The sequence below is a fragment of the Otolemur garnettii genome, unplaced genomic scaffold (genome assembly GCF_000181295.1).
Source record: "Otolemur garnettii isolate 467f Iridium unplaced genomic scaffold, OtoGar3 scaffold00132, whole genome shotgun sequence".
Taxonomy (NCBI): Eukaryota; Metazoa; Chordata; class Mammalia; order Primates; family Galagidae; genus Otolemur; species Otolemur garnettii.
In genome coordinates, this window is record NW_003852527.1 from 486,173 (window position 1) to 507,793 (window position 21,621).

Consider the following 21,621-nt stretch of genomic DNA (forward strand, 5'->3'; position numbering starts at 1 on the left):
ACTTAATTCTGCTCTATTTTTGGTTATTTCTTTTTTTCTGCTGGATTTGGGACTGGAATGTTCTTCCTTTTCCAGCTGCTTGAGATGTCCCATTAAGTTGTTAACTTCCTCTCTTTCTATTCTCTTGAGGAAGGCTTGCAATGCTATAAGTTTCCCTCTTAGGACTACCTTTGCGGTATTCCAGAGGTTCTGATAACTTGTGTCTTCATTGTCGTTTTGTTCCAAAAATTTGGTAATTTCCTTCTTAATCTCGTCTCTGACCCATCTGTCTTTCAGCATAAGGTTATTTAGCTTCCGTGTTTTTGCATGAGTCTGCAGATTCCTGTTGTTACTGAGTTCAACTGATTCCACATCTTGATGATTGTGAATTGAGCTACATTGAACATTCTAGTGCTATGATTTGTTTGCTATGATTTGGTAAAATGATTTGTTTTCTTCTGGGCAGATTCCTAATAATAGTACTCTAGGAACAAATGGAAGATCTATTTTTAGCTCTTTGCAGATTCCCCATACTTCCCTCCATAGAGGCTGTATTAGTCTGCAATCCCTCCAGCAGTAAGTGTTCCCCTTTCTCCACATCCACGCCAGCATCTGCAGCCTTAGGACTTTGCAACGTGGGCTCTTCTAACTGGAATTGATATCTCAAAGTGGTTTTGATTTGCATTTCTGTGATGATTAGAAACAATAAGTATTTTGTGTGTGTGTGTTTGTTGGGCATTTGTTTGTCTTCTTCAGAGAAGGTTCTGTGAATATCTCTTGCCCCCTTATAAATGGGATTCTTTTTTCTTTTCTTGAACTACCCACAGCAACCTAGAGATTTAATGCAATCCACATCAAAGTATCAACATCATACTTTGAAGAACTTGAAAAAAATAGTACTTCATTTCATATGGAACCAGAAAAAAACCCTGCATAGCCAATGCAATTTTATTAAATAAAAACAAATCTGGAGGTATCTCATGACCAGACTTGAGGTTATACAAGCCTACAATGATCAGACAAGATCGGGCCCGTTCAGGGTGGTATGGCTGTAGACCAAGCCTACAATGATCAAAACAGCATAGTCCTGGCACAGAAATAGAGATAGAGATTTCTAGATTTCTGGAATGGAGATCTTTGGAATAGAATAGAGAATCTGGAAGTGAACCAAGCCACATATCGCCATTTGATCTTTGATAAACCAAATAAAAACATATACTAGGAAAAAGAATGACTATTTAATAAATGGTGCTGGGAGAACTGGTCAGCATGGAGAAGAGTGAAATTGGACCTACATCTTTCCCCACCTACAAAAATTGACATTTGCTGAATAGAAGACATAATTTAAGATAAGAAATGTTAAAAATTCTAGAAGAAAGTGTGGTAAAAACTCTCAACATATTAAACTCAGTAAGCTGCAAGCACGAGTCATGGTGAAAGCTAAGAAGTGTGAACATTCTTGTGATAATTATTTACTGAAGTTTTGTGTCACTTTGAATACTTTTGGCTACAAGTAACAGCAAACCTCATAAAAAAAATAAAGAAAATATTTCAAATAACAAAAAACATAAGGAAGGTAAGTAGACCGGGTTGCTGCATTCATTGTTTATATCCTTCTGCTCTGCTATCCTTAGAGTTTTGGCTGTTCCTCATCAGAGCTGCTATTCCAGGGTCACTATGCAAACAAAGAAAATACAGGAAGAAATTAGGGTACCTTTTTTTCTGTCTGTTTTGAGAGTGAGAAAATCTTTACCAGAATTTCAGAGGAAATGAGATTATTATGATTGGCAAAAGATTTTATGAAAAAGCCCAAAATTCTGGGAAAAATAAATTGAATTTGGTTACAAAAACCAAAATGGAACACTGGTTGTGTGTGTTTATCTAGCCAATAGTATGTGCTACAGTATCTTATTTTATAGTTTTTATCATTGGTAAACATAGTTGTAGTCTTTATTATGTTAGAGTGTATACTTTTTCCCTTTCTCTGCAGAAAAGTTATTTACTGTACATAGTCTGTTGAAATATAAATCAGTTTTTTTTCTTTGATTGACTTGGTTATTCATTATAGTTTTTTTCTAGTGGTTGTTTTAGAGTTTATAATATACATATCTGTACGTTTTAATGAGCCACTTACCTTCAAATCTATCACACCAATTAGCATATTGGGGTCTTGGGACACTCTTCCACTTCTCATTTTCTGGCTTTTGTGTTAGTATGGTCATATATTTTATTTCAAAGTCTATTACAAACCTAAGTATATTGTTATTCTTTTTGCATGAAGCAGTCTTTAAAAATTGCTGTTTAAGATATCCAGTAGTAGCAAATGATGGCTGTTATGCTTGTGCACCTATGTATGTGGTATCCTTTATTCCTTTGAGTAGATCAAGATTTCTATTTAACATTCATTTCTTGTGCAGAATGGTAATGGATTCTCTCAGCTTCATACAACTGAAAGTCTTTTTTGTTTTGTTTTGTTTAAAAGATACTTTTATTTGATATGGAATTCTAGGTCAGCAGTTTTTTTCCTCTACTACTTAAAGATGTTGCTGCATTGTCTTCTTGCTTACTATTATATCTGATAAGAATAATACTCTTGTTTTTCCTCTATAGTGATGTCTTTTTTTTCTGGTTGATTTTTTTATAAAGACTTTATTTTATCACTAGTTTTAAGCAATTTGATTATGATGTGACTTTGTATTAATTTCCTATTGTTATATAAGAAACTACTACAAATTTGGTGACTTAAAATATCTACTTAAGGGCAGCACCTATGGCTCAGTGTGTAGGGTGACAGCCCCATATACTGAGGGTGGTGAGTTCAAACCTGGCCCTGGCCAAACTGCAACAAAAAAATGGCTGGGCGTTGTGGCCAGTGCCCATAGTCCCAGCTACTCGGGAGGCTGAGGCAAGAGAATGGCCTAAGCCCAAGAGCTGGAGGTTGCTGTGAGCTGTGACATCATGGCACTCTATCAAGGGTGAAAAGGTGAGACTCTTTCTCTAAAAAAAAAATCTATTTAATTATTTCATAGTTCTGAAGGTTGGATATGGGTGACCTTGGCTAGTCTTTCTGTTCAGGGTCTCACAAGGGTGAAGTCTGGTATTGGCAGGGAGAGCACTCATCTGAAAGCTCTGGTGAGGATTCCCTTCCAGGCTCTTCGACATTGTTGGTTGCATCTATCCTAGCATTGGTTTGAGACTGAGGTCCCTTACAGTTTTAAAATGGAAGTTCCTTGCTGCCTTTCAGTGGTGGGTCAATCTCACAGCTGTGAGACACTGACATACAAAGGTTACGAGACCTTCCTGAGTTGTTTGTAGAGTGCTGCCAACGTAAGTGCACAGTGGCAAGCTTTTGAAATTAATTGTCATAGTTCAGGGGATCAATGCAGGCTGTGGCTATTAATGAAGACTTGGAAAACATGAGAATTTAGTTGTTCCTTGACTGCACTTGAGTTTTTTGATTGCTTAGTCTGTGATCAGCAATGTGGGCTTTATCTGAAGCAGTGACAATGAATTTAACTATTGTTTTCTTAATAGAGCTTCTTGGGGGTATAAAGAGAAGGGAGCAGTTCCTGATTTCATTTTGAATATTTTGTGTGGACCCGGCATAAAATATTGTCTCTGTGTCATTTTTACATAGAAATTAATTTTTCTTGTAAAAAATTTGTCAGTATCAGGAAGGTCATGATCATTATTTTATATTTTAAATTATTTAGAGTATAACCAAGGAAAAACTTTTAAAATTCTCAGTTTATTCTCAAAAGTAATTGAGGATTTTATGCATTCATTATCTGAAATGTAAAAGACAGGCTTTTGATAATATATTCTCTTTTGTTTGGGGGATCATTAGACATTCAATATGTAATAATTTGATCCATTGAATAAGCTTTCTTATAAAGTTATAATTTTTTTATTTATCTTTGACTCCAAGAAGTTATTTAAATTAAAAAGTAATGTTTACTTTAAGAAAATGCGCTATCATTCATTCAGGTATGTGATGTGACCTAGTTTCATTTGAGGCAAAATACTATATTTTCTCCTTTGACTTTTTCAGGAGTGTAGTACTGTAGAGTCTTCTGGGAACATTTGTAAACAGCTAACTAGGAAAAGGGCACCAGCTGCTTGAAAAATACCCACTAAACTATAGAGAGAGTTATTGCTAACATCTGCCTCTATCTAGCTAGGAGTAAAGTTATCAAACAAATTAACTTTCTTTACATCCTACACTTTATTGATTTTATAGCAGGAAATTAGAATAGAAAAGATTAAAAGCTTAAAGACATATTGAGCTGTCCCAGAATAATAATTTTAGAACTTGAATAAAGTCAGAAGTCTGAAAATTGAATGAATTTAAATTGCAGTATGGGAATTTCAAATTGCTTTAGGGATGGATTCCGTATTTTCAAATTTATCTGTGTGTTATGAGTATGCAGGCCTACCACAATAAACAGAAATATTTGATATGATTATATTGCAATTTATAAATGTCCTTTGTCTTTTTTGATGCTGAAAATATGGTAAATGTGATTATTGGTCATCAGTGATCATGTCTAGAACTCATGATTGATGCAAAACACTGTGCTGGGGATTATGGTGGATACACAGAGGTTTAGAACTGTGATCCTGGTCTTTAAGGAACTTCTATCCTGTTAGAAGAACTGATGTTGAATTCTCAGCTTCACCATTGCACATTTTGTGGGATGGATCAAATTACATAACTCTTCTGAGTTTCAGTTTTCTCTTCAGAGTGTTTGACTATTACATGAGTTTACACACAGAAAATGTATAGCAGTATCTGTGATACATTTTAGCTTATCAGCACATTCTCAGCCCAAGCAATGCTTATATGAATTGTTTTTTTGGTTAATTTATCATATTGATAGCTGAGTTTTATTGTTTAATTTGAGCTCAGTTTGAATTTTTATATAAGGAATCATTGATAGCTGGAATTATTATTATTGTATAAGTAACTTTTAAATTCCTCAAAAGTAAATATTGAAATTTGAAGTCAGCTTTAAATTAACAGAAACAAAGCAAAGGAACTCGTATTTCTATAATACTATGCGTGTCATTAGGCACCTTATATTGCATTATTTAGCTTAATCTCCTCATATAATCCTTGCAAGGGTATCCAACCTTTATTTCTTTTCTGCCACACATTGAAAGAATAAGAGTTGGTTTGGGCCACATATCAAATACACGGCACTAATAAAAGCTGATAAGCAATGAAAAATAAAGGTCTGTGCATACTTGTCCCCAATATCCAACACCACAGATAAGCAAAACAATCCTTAAATAATCTGCCTGTGGACCCTGGACCGCAGGTTGGACCCCCTGCAGGAGGTTTAGAGAAGACAAGTTTAAGTTTCAGATGTGCAAATATTAAAATATTAAATGTTTTAGTATTAAATATTTTAATCTAAAATATTAAAAGTGAACATATGTTACCTTGTATATTCTCAACAAATTCTCGCATTCTTGATAAATTCCAGAGTTATGTGAAAATAATAACTATTATATCATTTTGGATAATTTTGAATATATTAGGCAATCAGTATATAAAAGAATCTCAACAGAATCTTAAGCAATTGATAAAATATTTAGTTTGTTTACATAACTTTCATAATTTTATCCCTTGAATGTTTCCCTTGACCCTTCAGATCTTTACTTATTGCACAAGAAATTTAAGCAAAATGTTTTTCTTTTAGGGACCCACCCCCTTACTCAGTTTCTGCCTTCCAGTTAGATACACGTTTGAAGCAGAAGTTTTTCTGAGTAAAAAATGTACTTTGTTCTTTCCAGAGTGAATTTAGCTAAATTATTAAAAATAAAAGAATTAGAAAACTTAATCATTTGCTGTGAACCAGCGCAAAGACGAATGGGCTAGAAGGAGAGTGGTGGGAAAGGAGGAAACAAAACACACATGAGACAAAGATGGGATCGGAAGGACTGGAGTAGCCCTGAACTGCGGAAACAGCTTTATTCACATAGCACCTTAACCAAGGTTACTAAATGACCTAAATTTTGGCACACAGGATAAAGATTAACTTTAGGGAGGAAAAACTATGGTGCTTGCTAGCAAGATAAAAAGGAAAGTATGCAGGGGCTATGTGAATTCTGGCAGAGAAAGTAAGGAAAAAAAAGAATCTTCAAAAATGTTGTTGTTCAAGGAGGAGAAGCAGCTGTGGGTCATTCCTTGAATGTCTCCCCAGGCTGTGGGGGCTGTGCCGCTTCACAGCCTGTACTTCTCAGTCACTGTGTTGGGGGTGGGTAGGGAGAAGGAAAATAGTTCTCAATCTTGCATTTTCCTTGATAGACACTTGGGGGCTGTCGGGAATGTACATATTACCATTTCCTACCCCTTGGTAAATGAATGGGTATCTCAGGGGGCCAGTCATGGAAATCTGTCATTTTTAAAAGCATTGACAGCCCCCATGCTGAATATGAGAAACTCATTCTTAAAAGCACTGGCCTCCTCAGCACTTCCTCAACAGAACTCCTCTTGTCTGACCTTCTCCTTCTCATGTTCTTTTGAGTTGTGGGTTCAGTATATTTAGAACCCACATGTTTTGAACTTAAGCTGTCGTGTGGGGGAAACAAATAGTCAACTGGATTTATCAATTTATTCCTTAAATTTAAAGATAAGATAATCATTTATATAAGTGGCCTCCCTACCTACTCTTCTTATCTTTCTCTCTCTCATTTGGTTGTTTTGCTTTGATTGTTTTTGTTTTCATTGCTATGTCTCTTTTGAAAACCCATGAGCATTAAAGTATAATTTGAATATTGTTAAAATATACACTTTTGGTGGTATAATGCTATAGATTTTGATAATCATACAAGGTCTGGCAATTAAGTTCACAAACTCATCTCAGAAAAAAATGCTACGTACCTCATTGCTGAATATCATTATGATCACCATCAAAGTACTCCCCTTGGGCAACTAGACACTGATGCCAGTACCTAGTCCATCCTTCAAACATGCTTTTGTATATGGAACTGATCATTATAAATAAACCATTAATACTTTCATTATATTAGCTGGGTTTTTGATATGTTGCTATTTATATTAAATCTTGACATTAAATCATAATAAGTTATTCAAATATTATTAGATTAAATGCTAATGGAGGTAGAGTCTTCCAAAAAATTCTGTTGAGGATTCTGTTAATAATGAAATTTTCTTATGTAAGGAGATGTTGTTTAAAATGACATTTTTGCTTTATTTAATTAGTTTTGGGAAATTTAGAGTCATATATACTATAAAAAATTTACATTAATAAAATTACCCATAATGCAACATCTGTACCATTTTTGTGGCTCTGACCATGTAAGTGCCTTAATACTTTACCCTTTTCAAAGGTTTTGAACAGTCTGGTGGAAGTAATTTAAAGGTTAAAATCAGAGATAAAGCCAATTATTACCATAAATATCAGCCAGGAAACTGAAAATGACATTTTCATTGTGGGACTAAACAGAATTTGATGGAGACTTTTTTGCTTGTATTTTATTGCTGTGATTAGAAATTAGAAGGGCAGCTGTTTATCAGAAGGCAGATTTTACAATTGGGGCCAACAAGACTGTAATTAATAGCTTTTGGAGTACAACATTTCAAGTGACATATTGGGGGCAGCGCCTGTGGCTCAAAGTCGTAGGGCACCTGCCCCATATGACAGAGGTCACGGGTTCAAACCCAGCCCTGGCCAAAAACTGCAAAAAAAAAAAAAAAAAAGACATATTGGTAGAATATTTATAATATACATTGAGCCAATATGAGTTTATCTTTTTTGTGGATGTAATAAATTAACTTCATAGAAAATACCAGCTTTTAGCCTCCAGTTTTACCTTTGATCCTCTAATGTTTACATACTTAATTATAATTCTGATTTGGTGAAACCAGACCTTGCTTATGGAGAAGTTTTGTCTAAAGACAAGCAAACCAAACCTAGCCTGATGAAACCTATAACTGAGGTTAAACTGTGTTTTATTCTCTTCTTGTTTTCTGTGAATGTGTTGGCCCAGCATCCTAAAGTGAAGATGTTTCAGAGTGACATCTGGCCTGTTGAATTATTGTTGAAAGTATGCTGGTGAAAACAACCAATGTGCAGTCTGAATGGTTTATGAGTGGAGCTTGTTAGAATTTGCAGCCACAGTTTTGTCTTTTAAAACCCACCTTTGAGAACTTGGTTTATCTTCCATTTTCCTTAGCATTTGGCATTAGTTCAAACCATGCCTCTCCTGGAGCTAAGGAGAGCATCTTACCCTCCCAAGAAGAGGTTATTGTTCCTCTCTGACTCCTATTATACCTTAAGTTCTTGTTAAACGTGATATTACTGTTTCTCCTGTGTTTTTTGTTCAAGGGCAGTAATGGCTTTATATTTATAGTTTTATCATCAAAAAGTGGACTATATTTAAAGTCCTGTCATTTATTGGGGGATGTGCTTCTTAAATGGACTTTTCAGGTATGAGAGAAATTTTAGAAATTGACGCTTAAGGCATACTGAGCATTTTTGGGTAGTATTTTAAATGGAATAAATGCATTCAGTTAAGTAATATTAAAAGGATTATGAATTATGCATTGCAATTTCTAACTATTTTAGCTGGAACTTCTTACTGCTTTCTTCATATATAATAGAATTTGGCTCAGTTTCATTTTGGATAGCAAATAACTTACTTGACTTTCATAAGATCTAACAATCTTACTTCCTTCAGAGATATAATTGTAGATTATTCTCTTGAGACGTTTTGTTATTAAGACTTAATTTCTTCTCCCTAGATCATCTAGTTCAAAATGAATTACTATTACGAAACTTCAAAAAACGTTTCTTTTCTGTAAAGAGAAAATAACAGTGGCCATGCCCTGTATCTAAAATATAATACCTATATGTTAAAATAAAAAGTGAAAAATTTTGGTATAATTATAACTAGTAGAATATTTGATGAGCATCTTTCTAGAATAATTTTTGCTTTGCAACTTACTGGCCATTTATCCTTGGTCATGTTCTTTTAATCTCTCCATGCTCCACTTTCCCCATCTTAGAAAGAAGCCCTACCTCATAGAAGTTTTCTTTGGATATTAAAGAATATAATCCACTTAAAACATTTAATGCAAAGCCTAAGTAGTAGTAAATGCTCAATAAAAATGATAACTAGCTGAATTAATAACCAATTTATTTGCCAAGTTAAATAATAAGGGCTATATTATGTATTTATCTGTAATTCAGGAGCATTAAAACAACATTTTAGTTTTTATGTTACGTTAGTCTGCTGATCTTGCCCTAGTTTATATAGCTGGGATTTGTACATTAGTGAAATGTCATGTTAGATGTTCTCTGGTTCCTTTAAATGTTAGTTGTGGAGGTGCGTAGGAGCAAAGTTACAGTTGGGAACCATGTAACAAGTTTCTAGTCATGTAGATTCACCTGCTGCAATGGAGCTCTTGAGGACAGAAAACAAGTCTTCACAGCCTAACACTTGATAGGCACATGCTGATTGAGTGGCAAGATGTAGCTTAGGCTTGTATATCTTTTTCTCCTAGACAAGATCTTGTTCTGTTACCCAGGCTGGAGTGCAGTGTTGCTATGCAGCCTCAAACTCCTGGGTCAAGTGATCCTCCTCCCTCAGCCTTCTGACTAGCTAGTACTACAGGTATGCTCACCATGTCTGGCTGGCTAATAGGCTTGCATTTAATAACAAATCTGGTCCTCTGATGAAACCATATAGCATTGAAGGTAGAAGGCACACCTGCTGTTTTCTGTGATTAAACTTTTGAGAAGCCATAGAGAAAGTTGGACTGTTAAGAGAATATTGGGATGAACAATGAATGGGGGACATTTGATTTAAAATAGTTTGAAGGGACATCAGAAGAGTAATTCAGTTTATCTTTTTGTTTCTGGAGGTTAGAACTTTAGGAATAATAAGAATTTTTAATACAAAATATTTACATAATACTTGAGAGCTATTTAATTCTCTCCACTTAGACACATTTTTAGTGTTTCTTTTTTAAAGATGTCAGTAGTATTTCTTTGTGTCTTTCTTCCTTTTTCTTTTTACGTGGTTAAAAGTCTATAGAAGCTGTTTACATGGTTAAAAGTCTCTTATTTATCTATGTCTTCTGTCTGCCCAGATCCCTCCCCACCAACGATAATCAGTGCATTTAATTTTATGTATTGTTCAGAGTTTCTGCAAACAAATGTATATTTTTATTATCTCTTTCCCATTTCCCCCAACTTGGAGAATAAAATAGTATATTGTAATACTGTTTGCAAATTGTATTTTTAGAATTTCAAGATCTTTTCATTTAGAAAACCAGAAACTCTTACTCTGTTTTATGGATGGTTAGAATTCAATTGTATGGATAATTTGTTGGGTGAGTGAAGAAAGGTCCTGTCTCTGAGGGTAACATATGCGGCTGTCTAGAGTCTGATCTTGCTTCCTCTTCCGTCCTCATCATCTCCGCCACCCCTTCAGGGATCTTCAGTCCTCGTTGTCTCTGCCACCCCTCTTCACTAGTCCCTGGTGCTTTTCTGACGTTCTCTTCTTTCTACCTGAAGTGGCTTTCTTAGTGACTCTCCCTTCAGATAGATACTTTAGCACATAGTTCATTTCTGTATTACAGAAACTAAAATAATATAATTTAACATGCCTTTTTCTTCCTTTAAACTACAAACCAATCTTTATTAAGAATCATTATAGATACTTTTTTAAATGAAAACAAACATTGACATCAACATAAATTTTTAGTATGATAACATTTATACAGTAGGTAATCAGTAAATGATTGCTGAATTGATTAAATTGTTATAAACTTTAATATGTTTAACAGGTTTTGTTTGTTAGGATGGTCTTTTGATGCTTTATTCCTGCGACTGTAGTTTTCAAGAACAAAGAAATAAATATCTTATTGAAAGTTGACCATAGGTCTTTTGTTGAATTGTTACATATTTTGGTTAAATTCAGTTTTAACATTTCTATGGAGGTTATTACATATACAGTATGTATTTTTTAAGACATCCCCTTCTCATTTAATTATAATTCTTTTGTGAGTAGATAGCATGAAATCATTCAATAAAATTTTATTTAGCAGCCTGTTATGTTCCTGTGAATTGATTAACTAGTGGGGTAATATAAAGAGTAATAAAATAGAAACCCAGGTTTCGATCCAGTGGGCCAGAGACACATATAAAGAAACCATTTCAATATTTATGTTGAAGGGTCATGATGATAATATATAATGTCTAGCTCTTGAGAAAAATGGAAGCTCCTTAAATCTTTTGGAATATGGTCAGGTATAAAGAAGTATTCAGTCAGTTTTGGAAAAGAACATTAATTCCACTCTTTGACATGTTAGACAAATGGTTACTTGTTTTCTTATTTCTTTGCTTACTAAAGATAACTATAGAGAATAAGGCATGAGGGGGGATAATGTCCCATCTCTTGCCCAAAGAATCCTCAAAGGCTTTCATTTTATCTGAACTCTATAACTTCCAGGTTATGGCTGGGTCTTCAATAAATATAATAATATTTAAATAAATATAATAATTGTTTAGGAATTTGGAGAGAACCAGAGATTACTTTTGATCTTGAACTTAAATGATAATGAAAATATGGGGGTTGGAAAATATGTTTTAGATCATTCAAAATAACAAAGGAATATTCAGTGGATACTGTACATGGTGGTAGGAGATAATAAAGGCTCAAAATTTTAGGGTCTTGGATACTGTAAACTCTGTGCATTGAAGAATCTTTTATGCTGCATACTGTGAGCAATTGAAATTCACAGTGAGATGTCTTTGGAAACATTTAAGTTAGAATATGACATGACCAGATTGGTAATTTGGGAATAGTAGATTATTTCTTTTCATGAGTCTAGAAAGACTGAAAATTTCAGTATTCATTCACAGCACTCTATTAGTAAGCCTCATATAAAAATGAAACGATATATGACAATAATGGTAATAGCTGAATTTAATTTATTTCAACCCATTTAAATGTTAACTCTGTGTATAGTTTATATCATATGATTTATAAACATTATGTAATAAAAAACTGTGATTCCAAAGTTATACTATATGACTTCAAATCCCAGCTTTAGTATTTATAGCTGTGTGAATTTAAAAAAGGCTTTTCAAGTCTCAGTTTCCTTATCTGTAGTCTGGTATGGCTATTAGAAGTGAGAAGGTTAATTCATGTAAAGGACTTACCCTGTGCTTAGCCCATAGTAAACACTCCATAATTCAGCTATTTTTATTAATCTTTGTAATGTTCATTAATAACTTTATTTGCCAGCAAGAAAATAGAATTCAGAGTTTTTAAGTTTGTTTAAAGTTTTGTGGCAAATGGTGGCAAAGCCTGGGCCTCTGACCCCAAGCCCAGTGTCCTGAAAAATGTATTATACCACTTTTCCAAGGCTGAGCAATAAGTAGAAATTGATGAAAAAGTATCTTTTATATTCTCAGATGTTTAATTGACCTGCCTAAGAGTGTCTAGGTCTAAGAGATACTACTCTGATCTTTTATAAGTATGTCTTTTGTCTAAAGACAGCTTAAGGGAATATAATAGACATCTATTGCATTTCATATTATTTTTATTTTTAAAAAACAGCTCTTATCAAGCTATAATTCATATAGGAAAAAATGTTTATACCTTCGTGAGCCACTCAACAACATCTGGTTCAATAACAGATCATATTTATGACAGTGGTCCCATAAAATTGTAATGAAGGTGAAAAATTCCTACCACCTCTGACATCATTGTGGTCCTCACTTTGAGGTGTGATGCATTACTGAAGTGTTTGTGCTGATGCTGGTGTAAACAGACAGACTGTGGCCAACCATATAAAAAAGGATAGCATGTTGAATTGCATATATTGCATATTACTTGATAATGATGATAAATGGCAATGTTACTGGTGTATGCCTTTTTTTTTTAGATTGGACAACTAGCTTTTAAAGGGATGAAGAGACTCAACAGAATCCAGTCAATAGTATTTGAAACTGCGTACAACACCAATGAGAACATGCTGATTTGTGCCCCTACCGGAGCTGGAAAGACCAACATTGCCATGCTTACAGTCTTGCATGAAATTCGCCAACATTTTCAACAAGGAGTTATCAAAAAGAATGAATTTAAGGTAAGAAAATAATAGACCAGATAACAGCTTTTTAAGTTGTAAAAAGCAAAATAATTTTGCAGTTGTCTATAGTATTCGAAATGTGGAACTTCTTAAGAGTGCTGCTTGATTTACTTCATTCCCATTAAAGCAGTACCTATCTGTGTTATGAAAATCCTGTTACCCTTGTAAGAAGCTATGAAAATGCATTCAGCTTTGAAACTGAACCAATTTTCAAAGCGATGAGGCTGTGTAAACAAACAAATTCCATTGTTCTTTAAACAGCTGCACACATATCCAACAAAGATAAGTACTTTTCATTTATCATTATTAAGATTTTTCACTAGATGTAACTGGAATCATATTTCACAATACACTGTGACTTCTATTGGCTGCTGTGAAACAAATGACATTGTAGTTTTTGCTCATTTATCAAGCTAGTGTTCCTTTGGTACAGATTGTATATGTTGCTCCAATGAAAGCCTTGGCAGCTGAAATGACGAATTACTTCAGCAGACGTCTGGAGCCACTGGGCATTGCTGTGAAGGAATTGACAGGTGATATGCAGTTGTCAAAAAGTGAAATTTTACGAACACAGGTATGTTGTTTACCTAGATTTGTTATTTAAGACCATTTTTTGTTTTTTAGGTAATGGTAGAAATTATTAAATAATTCTATCTTAGGTTATTATAAACCTTTATACAAATACAATGTCATGAACTTTCTCTGTTTGTAACCACATCTTTCCTCTGTATTACAAAAGAGGTTTTGCTGGTGCTTTGTATTATAATACCCTTTCTAATGGTCCAGGCGTGATGGCTCACACCTGTAATCCCAGCACTTGGGAGGCAGAAGTGGGTGGATTGCTTGAGTTTACAAGTCGGAGGCCAACCTGAGCCAGAATGAGACCTCCTCTCTAAAAATAGCGGGATGTTGTGGTGGTTGCCTGTGCTTCTAGCTTCTTGGGAGAGTGAGGCAAGAGATTCGCTTGAGCCTAAGAGTTTGAGGTTGCTGTGAGCTATAATGCCACGGCACTCTACCAAGGTTGATAAAATGTCTCAAGGAAAAAAAATCCTTTCTAACCTATGTGATTGTTACTGTAGCTTGAATATTGATAAGTTCCAGATTTATTGCCAGTTAAGCTATTCTTTCAAAAAACTAGAGGATAAGGATATGGATAAGACCAGAGTTAAATTTTAAGAGAGAAATATGTAGACCTTATAAAGATCCCACTAATATTCTAAACCATTCCATAAAAGTGGCTTAACATACAGAGTGGCCATAAAGTTCGTGTGCGAGTTGCACACAAATTTTATGGCCACACCGTATGATGCATTATTAAGCCATTCTTTATTTCATCAAATGGGAATTTATTAAATATAGCATTATGTGGTAAAATGAATGAATGAATGACAGCAGGGTTATTTAAGATATAGTTTCTGCTTTTGAAGATCTTATGACTAAGTAAAAAAATAATATTAAGGCTATAACTAAATTGCTATCAGTGGAAGCAACTGATATAAGGATAGTGATGTTCATAGTATTTTAAAAAAATAATGAATGACTAGATGTTAATGTAGCAGTTCAGAGTTTGATGAAAAATAGATAATAGAGCTTTTAAAACAATGGATGAATGTTGATTTTAAATGTGATTGGAGGATAAATTGGTTCCCATAGCAAAATGCCACAAGATTGATGGCTTAAAACCAAGAGAGTCTTAATTCCCTCACAGATTTGGAGTTCAAAAGTCTGAAATCAAGAGTTGGCAGAGTTGTTTCCTCAGGAGGCTTGGAGAAAAGTATCCATTGTATATCTCCTAGCTTCTCTTAGCTGCTGGCAATCCTGTGCATTCTTTGGTTTGTGGACACTTCACTCCATGGCCTGCTTCCACCTTTATGTGGCGTTTTCCTCAGCATGTACTTTCTCCTACTTTTCTCTTTTAAGGACACTATTTATTGGATTTAGGACCCACCCAAATCAAGATGATCTCATCTCAAAAACCTTACCTTAATTACATCTGCCTGGACCCTTTTTCCAAATAAGGTAATACTTGCGGGCTGAATTTCTATGTCATCGCCCTCCCATTCATATGCTAAAGCTCTAGCCCTCAATGAAAGGTATATAGAGGTACGGCCATTGAGAAGTAATTAGATTTCAATTCTGTCACAAGGGTCGGATCTATTTGATGAGATTGGTGCATTTATAAAGGGAAAAAGAGATCTCTTTTTCTCTCTTACCCTCCTCTTCCTCTATCCCTCCTTCTTTGTCTTTCTCTTCCTGCATGAGCACCACCAAGGAACAACTGTATTGTTAGCAGAATTTCTTCCTCCAGTAGGTCCTCCGTCTCAGAGATTCGAAGAACGAACCCCCAGACCACACAGATCAGTGGCAAGATAGGATTTATTTGGATAGAGAGGAATACAGAAGGAATAAAAAGCACCAGAGCACCCGGCAGAGGGAAAGACCCAAATGGGAAGTCTCACAAGGGTTTTTTCCTCTTGATCAGTGGTTCTCAACCTTCCTAATGCCACGACCCTTTAATACAGTTTCTGTGGGTTGCAACCCACAGGTTGAGAACTGCTGCTGTAGAGCTATATGATGTCTTGAGAATTATACTTGGCTAAGACATGGCAGACTTCAATGTTGAAGAGTGTATTAACAAATGAATTCAGTCCCTCCAACTCTGGGCAAATTGGCAGGGAGTCCTCCTCGGGAGAGGCCTGGCTTATAGGAAATTGCTCATGACTAGGCATCAGGGGTCTCTGTCCACCCCTGAATGGGTGAACCATGTATCCATATGAGTACACAGTGAGATGGCATCTGTCTACAAGCCAGAAATCCAGCATTCAAGAAACATCAAATCTTGGCACCTTGATCTTTCATTTTCTTGCCTCCAGAGAACTGTTGGAAATAAATGTCTTTTGTTTGACTATACAATTGATGATATTTTGTTATAGCAGCCTGAGCTGACTAAGACGATCACATTTATGGTTTCTAAGTGGACATGTCTTTTCCAGAGCCACCATTCAACCCACCACAGTGGGTATGCCAGGTTCACCAAACATTATGATAAAGATGGAAAATCATTGGTTTTAGTTAAATTATTTTGGCATTGATAAGAGTGCATTATAATTCACATTTATGTCATTTTACTGGTTGTTTTTGAATTTGTCCTTCATATAAGCTCTTGAAAAAAATCAGATCTTAAAATTTTTATACAGCCATGTTCATTATTAATATAACAAAGACTGGAGAGAAATTAAACTATGAATAGAATACTAAACAATATGGTATTATGCTTGATAAAATATTCCTTAAAATGCTATTTTCTTGGAATTTGTAATGATCTGAGGAGTGCAAATTGAGGAAAAAAATATAGGAAACAACCTATATGTTGTTTAATTCAACTATCTGTTATATACAAGAACCAAATAAGAAGAAATACTTACAGTGATTATAGCTGGTTGTAGGATTATGTAAGATTTTTGTTTCATTATTCACACTTTTATTTTTTTTTTTTACTTTTTCTGCTACAAGAATGTTATAATCTATAAAATAAGCAATTTTTACATTAGTTTAGGTGTCAGTTTTTTTTATTCAGCATGTCGTAATTTTTTTTCTGCAGCATAATTACTTCATAGTCTACCACTATCTAATTTTTTGGTAGAAGTAAGGGGAAGGAAACTAATATTTATAGGACATGTGTTATTGGTAGGCTCCAGTTGCTTTACAGACAGACACTATGATTTCATTGAGCAATAGTTGAGGAAACTGGGGCCAATTGAAATAACAGTACTTATCTAAGTTACCATTTCTAGAAAATCATGGAGGTAGAATTAGTCCAGGTTTTTTGATTTTAAAAAATCTGTGATGTTTCCATCATAATATATGACTTCTGCCCATCTTTTCTATTCCTGGTTTGTATTTTATTTTATTTTTCAATAGCCAGTATACTGAAGGAACTTGGTATTATTTGAAAGAAAATCAGTAAAATGAAGAGTTGCATGTGTAAGGATATAAAGCACATATCTGAAGATGTTCAGTTTTCAATTCAACTAACTACAAATATATATAGCAAATATATCAGATAATTTATTTTGTAATTATTAAAATTAACAAAATTACCTTAAAGAGATCAAAAGATGGAAAAGTAAGGTATATTACTTTAAGTTTTTATAAGGAAATTCCAAAATTACTACCACGTTAGGATTAAAATGTAGTGATTAATAACGAAGGGAGGTTTTGGTCTCAGCTTTTTTCAGTTGAGTGCTTTTAAAAGCCTGTGAAGTTTCCTATGTTAAAGAGGTAGTGAATGCTTTAATTCACTGAGTATTTATTTTTGTATTGTCAATAGCTTTTGCTTTCAGAATGATAAAATTAAAAACTTTTAAACTTATCTCTGAATTGTAAAATAGTTCTGTCACATCAGTGGTGATAGCATTTGTTACTATTTTTAACTTACAGTACACGAAGGGCTGATATTCCACTGGCAATACCAGTTATTAGAATATTGAAATACTTTTTGAGCTGGTTGGTAGATAGAGTTTGCCAAGAGCCCTTCAAGTACAGCTCCTAGCTGCCCCGAATCCAACAACTAAAGGGTTAATGCCTGGGCCCTTTAGGCCCCTGTTCAGCAGTCAGGCTCTGTGCTTATTGCTCAGTTACTTAAATGTTCCCTTTTGTCTATACCTTGATTGACTTCCCCATTCCCCCTGTCCAGCCTCAGGAGTAGCTTAGAGTGGAAATGACTGAACATTCTGCCCTATCAGTCTGCCATCCCTGCCAGCCACTTTTTTCTGGTAGACTATTATTTGTCCCTGTGATTGTTAAACTTTTTAAACATGATCCCTGATATGTAGTTAATACTACTAAAGTTTAAAGATTTATTAGTGAACATCAGATATGTATTCAATAGAGGTTATTTAAAACAATGATTAATGATGTGGCTCTGGTTATTTTTAATATACATTTTATGAAACAGTGGAATGGAGAATATTAATGCTTTAAAGTCTGTCAGTATCCTACTTATTAAAACTCTGTAATTAACAGATGGATTTATATTTTAAAAAGAGGTTGCAGAAGGGAAATTTCAGTACAGCTCTGACATAGCTTTAGTTTTAAGATACGTAGACCTGTTTATTCTCCTTTTTGTGCTAATGCAAAATCTCAGACTTATTTTGTCAACATAAAATGGGCTGAAAATTATCAACCATAAGACAAACATTTGAATTTAATTGCACAGTTATAAATTCAGGTAATGGAATTTTAGGAGTTGAACCTTTTATTCTTCTCAAATTTTTCAATTTCAAAATTAATTTTAAAATGCACAACTTGGTTTCATTATTGTTAGTTTAGGTCTTTTAAATGCTTAATTCTAAGATACTTTTAATGTAGCAGAATTACAATTGTTTATTATAGAAAATTATTTTTCTTTAGTGAAATAATCTTATCAATGATAACAGAGTAGTAAAACAAGTTAATATTATTTTGTAATTTCATCATAAAGTTTTAGTAATTTATATTATTAAATTATAAAAATTGGACTAGAATGTAAGGTCTTAACTTTGACTAAAGTTCCCCCCCCCCAGAATATTATGGGACTACAAATGTTTAGGTTACATGAATTGCTTTTGTACAGTTTGAGTTAAAGTTGTAAGTGTACAACTCACTTACACTCACTCAGATAGTGTATCTCACCCAGATAGTGTGCATTGTACCCATTAGAAGTGAATTTACTCCTTCCCTCCTGACCCCTCCCACTTAATTGCTTTCTTTTGAGTTTTACTACCAAATGTGCACCTGTGTGTTAATTGATTAGTTCTAATTTAATAGTGAGTACATGGGGTGTTTGTTTCTCTATTCCTAATTTTTATTATTGCTGTGATTGCATTTGGGGTCTTCATAAATTCTTTGCCTAGGCTGATGTTTGTAAGAGTTTTTCCACCATTTTCTCCTACAGTTCTTACAGTTTCTTACCCTAGATTTAAGTTTCTTATTCATCGTGAATTAAGTTTTGTCAGTGGCAAGAAGTGCGGATCCTTTTCAATCTTCTACATGTGGCTATCCAATTTTCCCAGTACTATTTATTGAATAGGGATTCTTTCCCCTAGTCTATATCATTGTCTGCTCTGTCAAAGATCAGGTGGTAATTTGGAGATGGTTTTATATCTGTCATTTCTATTTTGATCCATTGGTCTGTGTGTCTGTTCTTGTGCCAGTACCATGCTGTTTTGCCTTCCTATTAATAACTTTGGTTAAAGTTTGATATGGTAATTTTCAACTCCTATTTTGCCCCCGAAGAGAGATAACTCACCCTTACTAGTGTCAGTAATCTTATGATAGTGATTCTTGGGGTAACATAGAGCTTAGGAGAGAATAAAGGAGGGGGTTTTTTTGATTTGGAAAATAATTATTAGCCATAGGTAATTCTAATAAGCCTATTCAATACTCACTTTTAGGAATCAGTGCTAGAAAGAAGTGCTAAGTGCCTTAAGAACATCAGTAGATTTTGATAATACAGAAGCTTATTTGATGGTGGCTTGAAGAGAATTTTAGTTCTTTTCTCTCTTCCTTTGTCTTTAGTTTGAGATTGGTGTTTCCTCAAACTATGATGAGTGTGATACAAATGCAGCTTTAGGCAATACCCCCCACCTCCTTAAAGGAAATTACCTTCTCTAAGCCTCAATTTTCAGATATTTTAATGCCACCATTATACACTTTGCCCTGGATTTTGCTTGAAGAGAGGTGTTTGAAAAGAAAATGATTTACATGAGGCAAGAGAATCTCTTGAGCCCAAGAGTATGAGGTTGCTGTGAGCTGTGATGCCATGGCAATCTACAGAGGGCGACATAGTAAGACTCTGTCTCAAAAAAAAAAAAAGAAAGTGACTTATACCTAATAGCAATTATGTTTATTTGCTGATGTTGAAATTATGGAAGTTATAAGTATTTTTAGTCATAACTAGCCTCTTTGCTATATTTATTTATTAGCTTAATGGTAATTTTTTCTTTTTACAATAGTGAATTTTAACTCCAGAGAATTTCTGAATTGAGGTGTAATTTACATATGACAAATGAATAGATTTATTCATTATAAACTGTTCATTATATAACAATGAGATGAGCATTGACAGATTTATGGATATCCACAGCATCCCCATAATCAGAATGTGATGATTTCTCTTATCTCAGAAAGTCCTTCATTACGTTAGGCTTCTTTTCCTTTAAGAAGGATGGCTTAGAAAATAAAATCACACAACCTCAGTATAAGATATTCAAGCAAAGTGGAAAAGTACAAAGGAAAATTTGACCCACCCTCTGAAATTTTTTTGTAGTTTTTGACCGGGGCCAGTATATGGGACCAGGACCCTACTCCTTAAGCCACAGGAGCCACCCTCACCATCCCAAATTTTTGACCATTATTTCTTCAAATATTTTTTCTGCCCCTTGACTGCTTTTCCTCTCTGATTATTGTTATGTACAGAGTTAGTTACTCCACACGTCTTGTGGTTGTCTCAGTTTCTGTTTATTGTTCTTCATTCATTTCTCTTTCTGCTCTTAAGATTTACAGTTTTTCACCTTGAGAGCTTCTTTGCCATTTTCGACCTGCCTTTGTTCAGGATTATTTTTTCATTTGGCTGTTTTAGTTTTAGTTCTACAGTTTCTTATTTTTTAATATTGGATATTCCCTATCCATTCATTAGTGACATTTTCTTTCAGTTCTTAAAAAAAAAAATTATTTTACCATGTTTATAATGGCTCCTTAAAGTCATTGCTAAATCTAACATCTGGTCTACTCAGAGTCATGTTTTATTGACTGCATTCTTTTCTGCAAATGAGTTACACCACCTTTTTGCTTCTATAGTGATTTTGGTTTGAAAGTAGTTAAGATTTAGAAACTCTGGATTCCTTTTTATTCTTCTGAAAATTACCTACTTTGTTTATTTCAGTAGCCTGTAAGTGGAGTTTAGTGGTCAAGTCTGGGCTTTATTGTTGTACCCATCATCCAGATAGCGTATGTTGTAACTAATAGGTAATTTTTTATCCCTCATTTCCCCTTTTACCCTCTCTTCTTTTGAGTCTCCAATGTCTGTTGCTAATTTTTTTACAAGCACTTAGTTATTTGATCTCAAATTTCAAATTTTGTCTTCCCTGTGGTACGCGTCTGCCTAGGACTTCTTGGTGCTTTCAAGTGCTGGCTTTTTAGCCAGGCCTGCATATGTCTCTCCTGTGCCTGTGGAATCTGTAATTTGATGGTCCATTGATGATTTGGGCAGTGATGAGGCTCACCTTTTCTAGGGATACTCTATTTCTTGCTGTACAGCTGACTTTGGAATCTATACTTTGACGTCGTGAGCCGTTCTGCTTACTGCTCTCAGAGCTACAGCTCTGCACTGTTAGGAAAGCCACTCACTAATGGAAAAAGCACCAAACTCACGGGTTGGGTTCTGTATGGCTATCTTTTCAGAGTAAATTCATTGTGATCTCTGCTTGCTTTTTTACTTGTTACCCTTAGATTCTCTGTCCAAAATGTAC

General features: G+C 34.4%; 1 protein-coding gene across 1 annotated transcript in view; it reads left to right on the top strand.

The window, feature by feature from the left end:
* The window catches only part of ASCC3 (activating signal cointegrator 1 complex subunit 3), a 368,987-nt gene that overhangs the window by 89,750 nt on the left and 257,616 nt on the right, over positions 1-21,621 (top strand). The window contains exons 9-10 of the mRNA XM_012810382.2: positions 12,908-13,108; positions 13,545-13,685. Of these exons, the coding sequence (XP_012665836.1) occupies positions 12,908-13,108; positions 13,545-13,685 (342 nt within the window). The remainder of the gene's footprint in view (positions 1-12,907; positions 13,109-13,544; positions 13,686-21,621) is intronic.